Raw genomic sequence first — 19,114 nt, 5'->3', positions numbered from 1 at the left:
GATGGAGACCTAGAAGGATGCCAACCACACAAAGATCTACTAATATCCAGAATATTCCCTGACTCAGACTGGACTTGGAATAGCAGAACGTAGAGGACAGAACCTAGCACATTCCCTTTTCACGGATGGAGACTGTTTTTCTACTCCATGAGCTTGCTGCATGCCAGCTCCTCCAAGGTCACAAAGGAGGAGGGCACTCCTCCATACCCCAGAGAGCCTGGCCAGGTCGGCAAGTAGGTGTGGCCAGATCTTTAATCATGTCTCCACCCATGGACAGAAAAAGGTCAATGAACCAAGTCAAGCCAGTTCAGGAGTCTGGACCAATTCATCATTCTCAGTGCCAACCAGCCTTCTTGGAACTATGTCCAGAGATAGTATCATTTCAGGTAGGCTGCCAAATCCTATACATGCTGGCTGCAGGCAGTACTGCCTGCTCTCCCCATGCCCAAGGCAATGAACGTCTACATGGCTCCATTCACAAAGAGCAGGGTCTCCTACAACTTATGGCGCCTACACACTCCTAGGAAGGACAATTGCCAGGTGGCAGGCAGAGGACCCATTCATTCTTCAGACATATTTGGTAGACATCTGTCCTTGCTGTCTGCCCAGCATGTATTCACTGTAATTCATTAGCACTGTCATTATCATCTTCACATACGTACCAGACACTGTCTTATATGTATACACTGGATACTCGTAGCAAAGTTATAAGGTAGGGTTTTATTCATTTTCAGCTGAGGAATATAAAGCACAAGGGAGTTAAGTACTCTGCCCAAGGTTACACATGTCTAGGCTCCATCCATAGCCTATGATTTTAAACAGTCCACAATACTGCTTCTCTAGTTCTCCTCTGAGGGACCACCTCTCCCCCACTCTCAAATCATGGGGTAGGCACACCAGCCCTCCTCGCCAGGAGTAAGCACATAACCAGGTCTGCCAATCAGCATAACCATCCTCTGGTTACATATGATCCAGGGTCCAATGAGACTTTAGCTCTTGTCACTGGAACTGCAGCACTGATAAGACATTACGACTAAAGGTACCACAGCCATCATGCTCTCATTAGGAGAAAAATCTTCTTGAAACAGAAACCAGGACAGAGGAAGGCTGGGCCAAGACATGGAGAAAGAGATTCCTGAAGACCTCATTTCGGCCCCTTGATTCACTATGTCTGAAGCCAGTCTACCCTTGGAGCTTTTCAGTTTCAGGGACCAAAATTTCCCTTTTCACATAAAACAGTTTGAGCTCTTTCTATCTTAGGCAACATAAAAAGTCAATGAATAAAGACAGGATATGGGAAACACCATCCTCTTGGCTGCTCTTTGAGTACCAAGCCTTGGTCTGCATGAACATGCAGAGCTGCATAATGGAGCCATGCTGTCCCCCAAATCTTCCCTGCCTGCTTTCCTGGGGACAAGAGATGGAACTGCACTAAAAGGGTCAGGGAGTGTGATCTGAGAGAACATGAAGAATGGTCCCATCTTTGTCTCTGCAAACAAGCCTGTGAGGGCTTTGGTTGTTCTCTGTTGCCTGGAGTTTTTAAACCCAAGTACCACAGTCTCCAAGCAAAGCAACTTCAGTATTAGCACTAGAGTGTGTGTGGTATGCCCCTGATTTGCAGCAAAATGGCAGATGACCACTTATAGAAGGCCAGCAAGAACATATGCAATAACAGAGGTAGTTATCACCACCCACTTCAAGCAACCTCAGGTCAGTTGTCAAGTCTAAGGGACCAGGACAGGACCAGTGGGAGACAAAGCCAATGGGGAAAATTCCAGGAAGGTGAACCAAAGCAGGAACAAAATAAGAGAACCAGGGGTGACAGCTGCACAGAGGGTACACTGAACGCAGTTCATGACTGGGCCAATGGAAGAGTGTGCATGGTGGAAGGTCCAGGACAGTTTCAGCTGCATGGAAAAGAATAACGCAAACAGTGAGACTTTACCAATAAGAGGTGCTTCTCGTCTCACATACAGAGTCTGGGCATAAGAGAACTCAGCGTTGGCTCAGCAGCTCACCAATGTCATCGATGACCCAGGTCCCTTCAACTCTTCCACCCTGCCATGCTCAGGATGTCAGCTGTGTCTCCCTCATTGACTCAAAGGGTTGCCACAACTCCGTGCATTATATCCTCCCACAAAAATGTCCAACAGAACAAAGTAAGGAGTGTCTTCCCTTATCAGAAAGGTAAGTCTTCCTAGAAGCCCTGCCCAGACTTCCCTGCAGTTCCCACTGAGCAGAATTGGGTCACATGCTCACTCGCTAGCTACAAGGGAGCCTGGGAAAGCAAGTATCAGGCATCTTCAACTTTTAGCGTGAGAGGTGGCCTCTGCCAGAAAAAGAGTGGGGGTTAGGAATGGCTGTTGGGTAGGCAATTCACATGGTACCCCAAACTTTTGGTAAACTTGCACCAAGACTTTGTCATATCCTTAGAGCACTCACACTGTCATTCACTTAATATTTTCCTTGAGTCAATTTATCTTTTGTTTAACCTAACTACCTTTACCTAGATAGAAAATTTTATATCCCCACCATAAATGCAAAACTATTACTAGACACATTTTCCAATCCATATAAAAATAAATACATAATGATCAAAACAAAAATTGCCAGGTTTACCCAGAAGCATCCCTTGTCCCACCAGCAGTAATCATACTTTGGGGTGCACAGTAGCAGGGTAAGCTCACTTCTTCCTAATTCTTGGGCCCTAGTACAAAAAATTCCCTACCAAAGAGCTAAAAAGTACACTGTAAGGTACCATCCTAACTACCTTTTTATAGTAGCCATAAAAATTTAGCCGCTGCCCACCACTCTCATGCCTCAGCCATAAACATGAAGACATTTTGCAGAATCACAGTAGGGAAACTAGCTGGTTTCTTAAAGTCACACACCCCTCTCAAAATGTTTTGTTTTGTTTTGTTCTTTCCCGTTAAAATGAAAATAGTCTCAGAAGCTATAGGACCATGACATCCTGACTTTTTTGTCTCAGTGTACGCATAGTTACCCAAAAGGATGCATTGACTGTGGACAGAGGGAGGTGACCAGGGCCCGTTACTTACATCGGAGGCTGGACCCTTGTCAGCACCTGGGCAGGAAAAAGTGACAAACTCATGGCACCGCTTGTGCACGACAAAACAGCAGACTGCAAAAGAGAAAATAAGGGTAGGAGTGGGGGAAAAGGAAAGTGGAGAGTAGGGAAGGAGGGGAAGAGAGGAAGAAATAGTTAAACCTGGACTTCACGACAAGTAAAGGCTTTATACCAAAATAAACAATGCCTTCAGCTTCTGCACCTTGTCTTTTATTGAAGTCAAACTCTTGGGTACACCGATGTTACAACTTGCAAATTACTTCACTTGCAATGTTAACTAGGGTTCAAAAGATCACATATGCTCAAAATTACACACCCCTGAAGATCGCTTAAGTTGTATGATCTTCCACTACTTTTGGAACAGAATGTTGTTTTTCAGATTGGGCACCACAGGAAGCTGTTGGCTTGTGTTTAGGTCCATAACGCTTATGAAGTATGTACATTTAATCACTAGAATCACACTTAGAGAGATGTGCATAATGTGAAGGGCATGTAGAAAAAGAGTGAGCAGGAACGGCGGACCCACACCTGCATCTCACCCAGGAGCAACTGTCAACTAAGTGGAAAAAATAGGCTACATGTTTACATTGTTACTTTAGCAGTTTGAAGCCAAATGTGTACATACATATATTTGAATTTGTATGCGTTAAACGCTCCACTATTTGGGGACCATATTACTTAGTGGGAGGGACAATTAGAGAATACATACAAAATAAAACTATTTTTTGGTGTTGTTCAAATCTATTTTTATAAACTCTAGACTGTGGACTCCTGGAGGATGGGCACCATGCTCAGAATCTTTCTAAAGGACATTCTCAGTAAATGAAAACAGGACAGGAAACCTCAAGGTTACCACTAGTGATATAATGGACCTGGGCAACAATAATCAATGCTGCCAACATCAGAAAAAGACACTACCTGCCTGCTGATGAAAGTACTATGAAGAATCCTGCCACCTGTGAAGTATTCTTGCCAAAATAATCACACCTGAATCAGTTCAGGAATCTTCATCCAACTACCAATTTACCACAACTACAAGTGACAGAGACGCATTTTAAATGACACCACAGAGAGGCAATGAGAAAAAAAAAATTAAATACACAAGAATGTGGTAAGCTACAAGATGTTTTTTCAACAAATAACCTGGAAGAGGACAGGAGAGCATCTGTCCTCTTCTGGATGATACTGTAGTGATGGCTGCATTTAGAGAATATATAAAACAAAAAGTGAACCCTAGTATAAACAATGGCTTTTAATTAATAACGATGTATCACTATTGGCTCATCAATTGTAACAAATGTACCACACTAATGCAAGATTCTTTACAAGCACTGTACATATATTAATTCATTTAATACTCCTAACGACTCTAAGGCATGCCATTTCATTTTTTTTACATTCTTTATTTTAATATTCTTTTCCATTATGGTTTGCCATAGGATATTGAATATAGTTGTCTTCATTTTTTTAATTGAGATATAATTGATATAACATTATATTAGTTTCAGGTGTACAACATAATGATCCTATATGTATATACATATATATATATGACCATAGCAAAATGATCATCACTGTAAGTCAACATCCATCCATCACCAAAAATAGTTATAATATTTTTCTTGTAATAAGCTCTTTTATCTACTCTCTTAGCAACTTTCAAATATACACTACAGTACTATTAACTATAATCACCTCGCTAAATATTACATCCACAGAACTTATTTATTTTGACCACTTTCACCCACTTCACTCACTACCCACCCCCACCTCTGGCAACCACCAATCTGTTTTCTGTATCTACAAGTTCGCTTTTTGGACAATGTACTAGTCATAAAACTACGGTTTCTTCATTTAGAAAGTATAGTTATTTTCACATGGTTATCATTAATTTTATGTTTCAGGTTGATATTTATTTTGTTAACTGGCACAAAAGCAGGACATGGAATAAAAGATCTGACAAAAGAGTATAATTGAGTTGTACTTTGGTATATTCTGCTTCGTAACTAAAATCTTTAGGTTATGGTTCATAATTCTATATAAGTTATTAAAATTTTCAGAGTTGGAAGTATACGCTTGCATTCATCACAAAATGTTAAATGGTAAGATATTGCCAAACATGATTATTGATTTTCCAAATTTGCTTTTATATATTATTGGAGATTGGAGATAATGTTACTTACAATGTTAGTATTTTTACACCCTGGCATCTCACTTATTGTTAATCTTTTATGATTTATACTATTCTTGTTACTATAAACAGTGTTTCAATAGCTAGGAATTTCTTTATATTAAAGAAAAAATAGGGCTTCCCTGGTAGTGCAGTGGTTGAGAGTCTGCCTGCCGATGCAAGGGACACGGTTTTGTGCCCCAGTCTGGGAAGATCCCACATGCCGCGGAGTGGCTGGTCCCGTGAGCCATGGCTGATGAGCCTGTGCATCCGGAGCCTGTGCTCCGCAACAGGAGAGGCCACAACAGTGAGAGGCCTGTGTACCGCAAAAAAAAAATAATAATAATAAAACAAGTTCGCTTTTTGTTTTTGGTTTGGTTTTGTTTTTGTTTTAGATTCCACATATAAGTGAGTTCATATGGTGTTTCTCTTTCTCTTTCTGATTTATTTCACTTGCAAATGTTAATAATAGGGGGAACTAGGGTGGAAATGGGGTTGAGGGAGTAATATGGAAACTCTGTATTTTCCAATCAATTTTTCTATATGCCTAAAACTGCTCAAAACAACAACAAACAAAAATGGAAAACTGCAAGAGGAAAGTAGCAGGGCAGAGGAGAAACATTCAAAGAGATTTAAGAAACATATCAACTAAATGCAATATGTAGACCTTGTTTGGATCGTAATTTAAACAAACTAATAGTTTTTTAAAATTATGAGACAATCAGAAAGGTGGATATATTCACTTTTTGATGTTATGAGAGAATCATTGTTATTGATATTAGGGAATTATAATTTTTGATGTAATAATGGTATTATGATTATTTTTGTTAAAGAATACTTACCTCTAAGAATACATCCTATAATCTTTATGGATAAGGTGATTCTATTCAAAATAATTCAGTGTGACATAAAGGAGATAGAAAGGGGAGGGTTATAGATGGGGAAAAAATTAGTCTTGACTGATCATTACTGAACCTGGCTGATGGACACAGAAGGATTCATTATACTAATCTCTCTACTTTTATGTATATTTTCTATAATAAAAACATTTTAAACGCTCGTGGTTTAAAACAAGAGTTCCAAAGGGGCCAATTTCTTTCTCCTTTGTTTTCTCCCCTTTCTGTTTTAGTATTTACTGTATTTTATAAATAATATATGCTTTGTATGAAGACATTTGTGTCAAACAGTGTGTTTGTGCTGTGTATGTGGGGGGGTGGTCCTTCTCTGTGCCTGTATATCTGTGACTGCTGAGAGAAATACATGAGCAGTGGCCAAAAAATGCCACTGATGGTTATCTCTGGGCAGTAGGACAACAGATTATTTTTACTTACAATCTTTTTATTCTTTTTTTTTTTTTTTTTTTTGCAGTACGTGGGCCTCTCACTGCTGTGGCCTCTCCCGCTGCGGAACACAGGCTCTGGACGCGCAGGCTCAGCGACCATGGCTCATGGGTCCAGCTGCTCCGCGGCATGTGGGATCTTCCCGGACTGGGGCACAAACCCGCATCCCCTGCATCGGCAGGCGGACTCTCAACCACTGCGCCACCAGGGAAGCCCTTTACTTACAATCTTACATCTGTATTGTTTGAAATGTTGACAATGAGTATTAATTATATAATCAGGGAAAATAAGCCCACTTTCATTTTGAAACAAAACGAAGAGTCAAAGAAAAACAAAGGTCAGGAAATGAAAAATATGACTGCCCAAATTGGAAACTCAGTGGTTGGGCTGATATAGAATGGAGACAGCTACAGAGGAACTTAGCAAACTGAAGTCTAAATTGAGTGATTTTCCCAGAATTCTGCAAAAAAGCAAGAAAAAAATAAAAGAAACGATACAAAACTGTAGGATAGATCTAACATCCATATAGAAGGATACTCAGGAAAGAACAGAGAGAACGGTAAAGAATGTGTAATTAAAGAAAATAGAAGGAAGTCCTCTAAAGATTAAGAAGAATTTGAGTCAGTAAATTGACAGAAACTATCAAGTGTCAATAGATGTGAATGAAAAAAACAACTAATGGTGAGGATTTTCAAGGCTCTGAGATCATTGTGAGGACGTGTCCAGCAGTGGCAGGAAGAGAAGAGGAGAAAGATTACTGACAAAGGAACAAAAATAATTTTAACATCAGATTTCTCGTCTGCAACTTTGAATTCTAGAATACAATGGAGCAATGTCTTCAAAGGTTTAGAAAAAGTCATTTGAACCTAAAACCCCATACATAGCCAAGCTAGCATTCAAGTGAAAGTACAAAATAAAGACATTTCCAGAATATAAGAACTTGGAAAATTTACTTCCCACAAAAGAAGTAACAGAGAATATACACTCCGCAAAACAACAACAAAATGAATGAACGGGGCATAACAAACAGTGGTGAAAGAAAGAACAAAAAGAAAAGCGGAGCGGGGGAAGAGAGACTTAAGTCATAAGAGATGGGGTTGGCAAAAAGGCTATAAAATTGCAATATGCTAAGAGTCTTGTCTTATTCCTCAGGAGTTTATAGGTATTGGGAAACTGCATTTAGGACATTATAAGTTTAAATATGTGTGTTAACAATTAAGAATAAAAATAAGAATAGAAGTATTATATGGAACTTGCAGACCACTAAAAGAAAAAAATGGACAAAGAAAACTTAATCCAACTACACTTCAAAAGGACTTCCCATATGACCCAAACTCCTATAAATACAATTCTTTTTTTTAACTTTTACATGGCATCATTTGCACTTTAAACTCTTTTATCCATCTGTAATTTCTTGGTATCTGAAATGACATGGGAATCTAATTTGCCATTTTTTTCCAAATAGATAATCAATTGTGCCAGCACCTTTTACTGAATAATTCATCCCCTCTCCACTGATCTCAAATGCCAACTTTATTATATGCTAAATAATTATATACACTGGGGTCTGTCTTTGGGCCTTCTGTTCTGTTCCACTGATCTGTCTTATAATAAAGCAATATGGGATTTAATTATAGTGCCTTTATAACATGTTATATCTTGGTTGGGCAAGTCCTCCCTCATTATCCTTATTTTCAACATTTTCTTGGCAGTCACGGAGAGTTCCAAGTGAACTTTAGAATCGGTTTATCAAGCTTTTAAAAATACCGATGGAGGGACTTCCCTGCTGGTGCAGTGGTTAAGAATCCACCTGCCAATGCAGGGGACACAGGTTCGAGCCCTGGTCTGGGAAGATCCCACATGCCGTGGAGCAACTAAGCCCGTGCGCCACAACTACTGAGCCTGCGCTCTAGAGCCCGCGAGCCACAACTACAGAGCCCACATGCCACAAATACTGAAGCCCACGCACCTAGAGCCCAGGCTCCACAAGAGAAGCCACCGTCAAGAGAAGCCCGTTGCACCACAACGAAGAGTAGCCCCTGCTCGCTGCAACTAGAGAAAGCCTGCACGCAGCAACGAAGACCCAACACAGCCATAAATAAATAAACAAACAAACAAATAAGTAAACTGATGTAATTTTTATTGGAATTATAGTCAGTCAATTCCCCACCCCCACCCCCAGAAGAAAAATTTATTGGGACTTTGGTAATTAGCACTTTCATAACAATGAGTCTTTCGAGCAGGAATAGGGTGTCCCTTTGTTAAAACTTTATTTTATGTCTCCCAATAAAGTCTTAATTTTCTCTATAGTTCTACAAATTTCTCACTTACTATTATCTGAGAGGTCCTTTTCCTACGCTATTATGATTTTTGAAATCTTTCCCATTTTGTTTTCCAAGTGGTTATCGTTTACAAATAGGAAAGAAATAAACTTTCAGTGTATTTATTTTGTAAGTATTTTTTAAATTTGTAATAGTTTTTGTAGGTTTTCAGTTGCTTCCGTTGAGTTTTCCATGTAGAGAATCATATTATCCCCAATAATAACATTTTTCTCTTCTCTTCCCTGATAGATATGCCTCTTTTTTTCCCCTTATATTTCCATGTCAAGAATTTCCAGAACAATGTGGAATAAAAGGGATGACAGCAGACAGTCCTGTCCCATTTGGAGCTTTTACCAGCTTCACCTCTCCCTCACTCTCTTCTCAAACTAACTTTTGGAATTTATATTTTCCTTTGGAATTATCCATAGTGTTCTTCTCAGTGTGTTTCAACTGCATCATCTTATCTGGGATGGTGCTGTGCCCTTTCTCGTGCTTTCTTCACATTGTATTGTTAGGGAATCTCTCTTTTTATTTTTTCCAGAGGTTCATCTTCCTTGTTGTCTATTTCATTATTCTTTCATTTTAAAGAAGCAAATCATGGACATATTTCTCAATTCTATTGTTTTTTTTCCTACTTGATTAATTGTTAGTTTTACTCTCACTTTTCCTACTTCTTTTATTTGTATTTGTACTTTTATTCCTTATTAGTTGGGAGTATCTAGAGTCAAATGGCCAGGTTTGGATGCATTCATCATTTGCAAACTATAGTACTTGGGCACATTACCTTATCTCCCTGTGCTTCAGTTTTCTCTCTGAAAAATGACGGTGATAATAATAATACCCATATTACAGTGGTGGTGTCAGAATTAAACAAGCTAATCCATGCTCAGAACTGTGCCTAGCATATCATGAGTATTCAACAAATGTCTGCTGCTTTTATTCATTATTCTTTTTAAAGCTTCTTGAATTGACTGTTCAGTTAATTTCTTCCCATTCTTCTTCATTAAAAGTTTAAGATTTTAAAGCTAAAAACTTTCCTTTCAAGCACAGCTTTGGCTGCATCCTATGTTTTATATTTAGCGCCATCACTGTTTTAAGTTTCTAAGTGGCCTATTACTGTGGTTTTCATTTCTTCCTTAACCCAGAGATGTTTAGGAAAGTTCTCCTCCCCCCTCCATTCACCATTTATAAGCAACTACTTTAGTCTAGAACCTTTCTTCAAAATATCCAAAATATCAGTTATGATCTTATTCATCCGTACTCTCTTTGAGGGAAGGAGGGGGGCTCATCTCTAGTTTCCTAGTGTCTACCACAATTCCTGGTACATAACTGATATGTAAATAAATGCTTGGTGAATGAATGAACAAAAGAATGAATATCATCAGTCACAGAAAAAGAAGAACGCCCAATCAACTTCATGGTAGCTGTAGCACCTGGCTGGCCTTCCACAGTCTACCACCATAGACAGGGGTAGGAAGACACCAGTCATCAACTAGGTCTCTTTAGGCAGCCTTCCAATTAGCCACAAAATAAAAAATCCATCCCCACCAAGGTAGACTCAATATGCCAAGGGACTTGGCTATACTCCAGCGTACTCTACAGAGAAGCTGGGAACAGACTGGAAAGTTGATGAGCTTCCAGTGCAGGTACTTACTTTGCACAACGTGCTTCTGAAAAGTTCTGCAAATCACATTTCCCACTAACTAAAACACTTCACAGAAAAGTAGTAGGACTAGCTATTTAAAGAAACAAACTAAACCCTTTTGTGATACAAACAAACACCCCCACATTTCTGTTTGGCAAATTCAGGATAAAACTAGCCTTTCTTAAATAAGAGCCAACATTCAATGAGCTGCTGAAACACGTACCAGGTTCTACTTTCAAACAGGTACCTCGTAAGAGCCAAGAATTCCTAGATGCTTCACAGTTTATTCAATAACTCCTTGCTCTGTAGAGGTTAAAAGCCTGCAGCCTATAGCCCTCTGAATCCAACCCGTAGCCATGCTTTCTTAGGACTGCACAATGCGGTCTCAAACTCAAATGCCTAAGGGACAGATAAGCAATGAAAATGTCTGAGGGTCAGATGGGAGAATGCATGCAGGACCTGTTTAAAAGGGGAAACTGCTACTTGGCTCCAGCAGAGAATGAGATTAAGGTCTCAAGTACTATCCTCCTCCACTCCTCCCGTATTACATGTAAAATCACAAAGGTCACAGGCCTGTAGGTAGAATAACATCTTTCCCCAACCTCACCAAAGATGTCCACGTCCTAATCCCTGGAACTTGTGATTATGTTACTTTACATGGCAAAATAGACTCTGCAGATGTGATAACATTAAGGATCTTGAGAATGGGAATTATACTGGATTATCCTGGTGGGCCCAATTAATTGTAATTACAAGGGTCCTTATTAGAGGGAGGCAGGAGACTCAAGAGTCAGAGAAGGAGGTGTGACTATAAAAGCAGAGGCTGGAGTGATGCCATTGCTGGAAAGGAATACAAGCCAAGGAATGTGGATGGCTTCTAGAAGCTAGAAAAGGCAAGGAACAGATTGTCCCCTAGAGCCTCCAGAAGGAATGAAGCCCTGCAGACATCCTGATTTTAGCCTCATGAGACCCATTTTCAGACTTTTGACCTCCAGAACTATAAGGTAATAAATCTGTGTCATTTTAAGGCATTAAGTTCATGGTAATTTGTTATACCAGCAATAATAAACTGATATACCAGCCAAGGATCAGAAACAGCTCATTGATCCCAGGAGACCTCTCTGGAGTATCTGGCCCCAGAAAGCAACGGGACTCCAACTCTACCTCATACTGCACCCACTCCCAAATGCCCAACTCTAGCCATTATAATTTATTTGTTGCATCCAAAGAGAACTAGATGAAGTCATTAAATTTTTATTTTCTCTCTTTGGAGTTGATCCACCTCTTGTACCCTATTCTCACCAGGGTCTAAAATGGAAAACTGACATCTTTGGGAAGCAATCTTTGTCTCTGAATCCATAATTACCTGAGATAGATATCCCAGCACTAGCTACAAATGTCTGTGTTGGGAGAAGAAAGAGAAGGACCCTTAACACTCTCCTCAGCTCTCATCTCTCTCAGGAGGCCCCCAAACAGCTGTTTCTTGAGAGAGAAATCCACAATCTGCAAGAGCTACAGGCCAGGCCTCTGGATCAGATGGACCTCCGTTTGAACCCTCATTTTACGAGCCATAAACTGAAGGACATTAGCCCAATTACTATGCCAATACCCTCCCAATTACTATTACTATGCCTCTCTGAGCCTCCATCTCCTTCTCCAAAATGGGAATGATAGCAGTACCTACTCTGAGAAGGCTGTTGTGAAGCTCAAATGAGACAACACACACAAAGCGCTTGGTGGAAAGAGGCAGTTGAGTTGGAGGCACCAGCATCGCAATTTTGCTTTGCGATGGCCAGGGAGGACACTTCTTTCCTCCCAGGTCAAAGCTGACTCACTGGCACGAAATTCTGCCTAGTGTCCAAGATGAGGTGGGGCTCCCCCACATGCTTTCTGGAAACATCTCCATGATCAAAGGCAGAAAGGCCTGGTGACCATCTCCACCTAACACCTGGCCTCACTGGCATTCAGAAGAGTGACTCACATGGCCATGGACTTGAGTCTGGAAGGGCTTTCACATCCATGGTTTCACCTGAGCCACATCACGGCCCTGTGAGGAAGGAGTTTTGATCTACATTATAATGACAGGGATGCTGACACTCAGAGAGACATGACTTGCCCAAGGGTGTCCAGCTAGTCAGTGGCAATGCTTGTATTTGAAACCAGGTTTGTCTTTCTCTTGAGCCCACACTCTCAACTCACATGGCGTGACTGCATTTGTGTTTGTCATTCATCTCACTGTTCCAGAAGAAATCCTCCCCCGCTTTCCTCACCCCAGCCATCCAATCAATTGCTAAATCCTACTGATTCTTCCTTCGCAACATCTTTCATACCATATCCTGTATACTCCCCACTGATTCCACCCTAACCGCCCTCAGTAACTCAGATGTGGAATTTTGCAATGAAACTTTAACTGGTCTCCCCCGAAATTGATGAGCCAAAGTTTCCATAACCACAGAGGAGACGAGACCACCAATGTTATGTGATTGCCATGATGTCTAAATGAGACATGGTGTACAGATGCACAGCATCAGGGCACAAAGTAAGCTCTCAATGAAGGTTTATTTACTTCCTTCCAGGTTAGAGGTTTACAGTCAAAGCTCTGCAGCCAAGCTGCCCGGACGCTACACCAGGCACCACTATTTGTTAGCTCTGTGACCTTGAATAAGTCCATTGACTTTTGTGTCTTGGTTTCCTAGTCTATAAAATAGAAATAATAACAGTGCTTTTCTCATAGAGTTGTTGTGAGGATTAAATGAGGTCATCTTAGCACAGTGTGTGGACACAGTAAGAGCCTAACATATAATAAATACCGTCAATATTATTCCTACCTACTTCCCTCCACCCACTGCAGCCTACACACTCCTGGAAAATTCATCCTGTGAAAACTCAGCTTGATATTATTTCCCTGCCCCAGCACATTCACTGGCTGCCTATCATCTAAAGTTGCACTGTCCAATATGGTAGCCACAGGTGACATGGGGCTATGCCAATTTAAATTAATTAAATGAAATTTAAAATTCAGTTCTTCGTTCATACTAACCACATTTCAAGTGCTTAATAGTCACACGTGGCTAGAAGCTACCACATTGGGCACTCATCGTAGAAAGTATTATTGGACAGCACTGGCCTAAAGAATAAAGTTCAAATACCACAGGCTGACATCCATCCATCCACATATAACCACTGTTTAACTTTACTCTTATCTCCTCTCACTCCATTACCCCACACTCCTGCCAGTCTTGATGACTGTCCCTTTCTATAATATATTTTAGTCATTCCCTACTGTGCAAATCTGTTCCACAAATATATCACTACTAATAGCCCATCCCATGATGGCCACAAGGAAATTCAAGGCAGAGAGCTTAGTTCTCCAGCGAGCAGACTGAAGGCCAGATTGGAGTAGAAATGACACATTCCACAGGATACTTCAGCTCAGGAGCCCCATGGGACAGATAATGGTTGGCTCAGCCTACCCACTTTATTGCAGGGGTTACAAACTTAAATGCCTACAAAGGCCAGGCCTTGTGACTAAGTGAAGCCAGCCTGGTGTAATACAGCAGGGATGGGTGGATGGGATGAACTAGAGAGCACATGTCCATCCCTGGGATACTCAATTCCATTCAACAATGGCCCTGTGAGCGCTAGTCCGGTGCTGCCAGATGGGAATTTTTTTAAGCTCTGTGCAGACCATCCAAAAACATCTGAGTCCCACCAGTTTACAAGCTCTGTTTTAGCTGGTCTTCCTGACTCAAATGCTTTCACCATGATTACTTATTATCTCTGAGCTAAAATATCTCCAACCACAGAATGGGGATAAGATCACCTACTTCACATGTAGTTGTGAGGATGAGACCAGATTCATGTGCTTGGCATGTACCTGCCCCATATCTAATTCTTAATAAAAATATGAATGAGTGCATTAACAATGAATGAATAAATGAATGACTGGACTTTTTTGGTCACCCCGTCACTCAGAAATCACCCACCACGGCTGAGTCAAGAGGAAGGCAGCTGTGGCCGGGGCGGTGGGTGGTACGTGTGCATCTGTGGGCGGCTGGCCCCAGCACAGTCAAGCTGCGTGAGCTCAGAATCATCTCACAGCCCTGCCTGGCCGGCCTTGGGTGTGCAGTGAGGATTTCTTTTTAAAACTGTATACCATGCTTATGGCTTAAAATCCGAACATTACAGATGAGCATATGGTTGAGAATCACTGCTCTACTCTGTTGGAGGGAACTATTTCTTGTCTATCCTTCTAGAGATATTCTCTGCACGTGTGTCAGCACATGTGAGTCTCTACCTATATATGTAGTATAATTCTCTATTTCCTTTTTTTTTTTTATCTATGTCCCTTTTGTTTCAACCATATAATACAATTCTACACCCCTGGTTCTCAGCGCTGGCTGCACACTGAGTCATTTGGACTTTTCAAAACATATCAGGGCTCAAGTCCCACCTCAAGAGATTCTGAGTTATTGGGGGGAGGCTGGGAACAGGTGACTCAAATGTTGAAGAGCATTGCTGATCTGCACACTCGACCCATGCTTTTTCCCAAACTAGCACAGCTGGAGGCCCATTCTATCTCAGTATGTAGAGAATGACCTCATCCTGTTTCCATAACTGCATCTTATTCCATCATATGGGGCTACCATTTATTTACCCAGCGTTAAAGGGAATTTGCAAAATTGTGATGATGATGATGATTGCCTCCTGTAAAAGAGGAGGGAGCAAGAGCAAACTTCATTTGTTTAGCAACAGCCCAGCACTACAGGGAGAACTCAAAAGCAAAAGCAATAGCCTTGCAGTGGTCAGCAAATGCAGGAAAGGAATGTTTTCATTTATAATGTTACCAAATTTATTTAACTAAGCCAGATAAAGCAGTGGAGCCAACGAGAGGTAAAGGACAGGCCTCAGAAGTAAACAAACCCATGAGAAGAAAGCTGCCCCACACCACCTTCTGCTATACCAACCCTGGGGAGAAGGGCCTGGGCAGGACGGCTGCTGGGAATATCCTGCTTGTTTGGATAACACATGGAGACTGTTCTTGACCCCTTGGCCTCCCCATTTTGATCAGGCCCCAAAGGCGGGGGCAGTAAGACAAAATGCCATGGCCTAAGGGGAAACATCAACAACCCTTCATTCACCAGCTACATCCCACCCTAGAGCTCTCAGACCAGGAGAAGAGCTGGTCCCGAAACCAAGTGTGGTGAACACGCCCAACCAGCATCAATCCTCTCTGCTTCTATTTGGGGCATCTGATCCCCAGTTCCCGTGAGCTGGCTAAGAATGCCCTCACGCCCAGCTCCCAGGGTGGGCATAGGACCCAGGCCACAGTGTGGATTCAGGGATGGGCATGTGACTCAAGGCGCCCAGTGAGAATCAACTTCAGGAACCTTGCTGGAATTTATTTGGAAAGATTTATTTTCCAGCAGTACTGCTAAGCTGGTGGGGAATGAGTCTGCATCTGCCATCTTTATTATCACTAAGGAAAAGCTTTTCTGAGAATGAAGCCAACAAAGAGAAAAGCAGAGCCAAGAGGTATCTGATAACCACATATGAGCACCTGGATTCAACCAAGCCTGAAGGGAGAACCCCTTGACTTTTCTGTATAAGTCAACAAATCCCTTCTTGTCTAAAGCAACTTGAATTTCATTTTTGTTTCTTGAGACCAAAGAACGTATGACTAATAAAGCAAAGGTGAGAAGTTAGAGGATGGGCAGTGAGGGCCCCTCTTTTGTCCTGTGTTTCATGTGTTCCTGTAAATAGATCTCTTTTCTTTTTTATTTAGGGGCTTGATATTAAGAACATTCAATTCGATCAGTCCGTGTTGGTGAATTGAGGAAAGATGGGATACAGTGTTTCACCCTACCCTTATCCCTCTAAATATCGTATGAGGATGGCTGCACCTAGGAGTTTGCTCAGGTAAGAGAAAGTACCAGGAGGTATAAGATTTGACAGGTCTCCTTTACCCACAGGCGCCTGTTACTTGGGCTTCTTTTCAGTAAGTGCCTGTAGGATGGGCACACCCACCTCGCTGATGCAACAGAGATTTATACCATCTGTCTACTACCGGCTCCTACCCTTGCTCATGAAGGAGGGGCCACATAGCCACAAGGCCAAGTCTTTTCTTGACTGTCATATCAAGAAATAACATGAGTCATATCTGCCAAATTGTGCCCCCAGAGCTAGTGGCTTGAAGCCCAGAGATAAATTCATGTCAATCCCAGTCCCCTAACTTACTCTAAAAAGCAAACAGAGAAACTTAATCCCCGACAGGCAAAACACCAGCAACAGCTCTGCAAGGAGGGGTGGCCTATTATGTGAACATTGCAAATATCGCCCAATGAAAGACGGGGCCATGGAGATTATAGTGGGCATCTGTTGGTTTTGCCTGCACAGCATCCATTCTCCATTCTGGTAAGTGGCATGTTGATTTTCCTTTGGGAAACCAGCCTTGCTCCATGATGTGCAGTCTTGGTGGTGCTGTCAATCAAGGTTCCCAGCTCTCCCCTGGCCAAGGGGGTGGGGGGGCATGTGACCCAAGATCAGCCAATCAAACTCTTGCTTGAATTTGATTCCTGAATCAGTAGTGTTGCCATGTGAAGGTAGCCCATTAGTTCCTGCCACCTAGATCCAAGAGCCACTGTCCTGGACCCTGTTCCAGGGTCCACTGTTCAGGGTCCATTCTTCTGGACCCTGTTCTTTCTAAGGCCTGGCACTGCATGAATGTAGAAACCCATACCTTTCCACTTGCTTTTTAAGACACCTACAGTCAATTTTTATTGCTTACAAAGAACCGAACAACTCTGGCCAATTCAAAGACATCTGATCTCACCCCCTTCTACAACATCCCTGAGGGATGGTCACCAAGCTTCTCATTGCACACCTCCAGGACAAGGATTGCTCCACCTCCTAAGAACAACTCTAATACTAGAAAGTTCTTTAGACTGCACAGAACTCAGCCTCCCTGTAACTTCCCGACCCTGCCCTCCATGGCCCCTCCCCCCTTCCCTGGCTCCTCCTCCTGTTCTCCCTACTCCTTAACCTACTGGAATTCCTCAAAGGTCTGTCCCAGGTGTTGGTCTCTTCCCTGTGGACACTCTCTCCCCAGGTCATCCTGTCAATCTACAGACTTTGTAAATCTGTTCATGCTGGTGACTCCCAAATTTGCACCTCTCAGCCAAGAGCTCTCCCCTACTTGCTCAGCACCACGATTTGGATCTCAAACTGAAGTTGCCCCAAACCAAGTCCTTGTTCTTCAGCCTCATTTCTGTTGTTGCTGCTTTTATAAAACAATTTATTAAATATGATAATATATATACTTTAGAGGAAATGATGGTTACATTCAAAAGGTCTTTGAAAAAATCATGTAGTATCCAATTTTTTAAATTAATAACATTTACATTCCTTCTCCTTCGCCCTGTTATTAGACAAGTTTAAATTCACATAAAGTAACATGATATCTATAAAGCTGAAAAATTTCCAAGCATATTGATATATTTTTCTTTACCACAACCTTAGCACAGGTAACAGTGAAGATATATACACAAAAAACTAAGTCCCTTGTCTTCATCCCTACTTTTATTTATGCTTCCCAGACTCTACAAAAAGGGATTTGAATATTCAAATAATAGCATCATAAATCATCAAAGATCTTCAAAGGGAAGTAAAAAGGGAATTTTAGGGAAATGATTGGTGTTTCAACTAATTTAGTCTCCATTTGTATCCACCTTATATTCAGTTCAACCCTGGAAACGAGTGTGTTGGGGAAACAAAGTTGTTATTGTTCTATTTCAGGGACACATTTGTAGTTCTTTACATTAGACGTCTGTAGCAACTCACCTCTGAACCCAAACTTAAAGAATTAACCAAAGGTAATAAAGTCAAGGTTTCTCCAATTTTCAGAGGTTCATTGGTGTCCACAGGAAAAAAATAAGGATTATGTTGATATTGACCCTCTGAATGCAGCGTTTGTATTTTTGACAGAGGGGGGAAAATAATCAAGATCTCTGGTGAGAATCTAAATGCTACTTAGTTTAAACTTCTGCCTCACTTCTGATGTTTCCTCTTACTCATCCTGGGAGCCACCCTTGGTTTCTCCCTCACTACTCACTTCCAGTCACCAATTCTGTCACACCTGACCCCAAATTATCACTCAAAACCAGCCTACTTCCCTCAGTGCAAAAATAGCCCCTGTCTGCGTTCTCCGAAGCTGTCATCTTGTTTCTCTAATGCCTGTCATCCCTCAGATCTCAGATGAGATGCCATTTCCTCCAGTTCTCCTGACCTACCAGCCTGGGTTTAACCTGCTTCTTGGAAATCCCACTGGCCTGAAACTTTCTAAGCCACTTTATTATTTCCAATCATATAATGGAGATGAAAAGAGTACCTACTCATAGACTGCTGGGAGATTAAACGGAACGACACATTAAAAGCTTGAAGAGAAAAAATAAGCCTTGGGCTTCCCTGGTGGCGCAATGGTTGAGAGTCTGCCTGCCGATGCAGGGGATACGGGTTCGTGCCCCAGTCCGGGAAGATCCCACATGCCGCGGA

The 19,114-nt window shown here is 41.6% G+C and overlaps 1 protein-coding gene across 2 annotated transcripts in view; it reads right to left on the bottom strand.

Annotated features, from left to right (window-relative positions):
• PRKCB (protein kinase C beta) overlaps nucleotides 1-19,114 on the bottom strand; it is a gene marked incomplete at both ends in the record, with an annotated part of 309,492 nt that overhangs the window by 171,060 nt on the left and 119,318 nt on the right. For both annotated transcript variants that reach the window (XM_079719618.1, XM_079719617.1), the window contains one exon: nucleotides 3,060-3,142. In XM_079719618.1, coding sequence (XP_079575744.1) covers nucleotides 3,060-3,142 — 83 coding nt within the window. The remainder of the gene's footprint in view (nucleotides 1-3,059; nucleotides 3,143-19,114) is intronic.

The sequence above is a fragment of the Hyperoodon ampullatus genome (genome assembly GCF_949752795.1).
Source record: "Hyperoodon ampullatus genome assembly, chromosome: 14".
NCBI classification, from domain to species: Eukaryota; Metazoa; Chordata; class Mammalia; order Artiodactyla; family Ziphiidae; genus Hyperoodon; species Hyperoodon ampullatus.
This window is presented reverse-complemented; position numbering and strand designations above follow the sequence as displayed.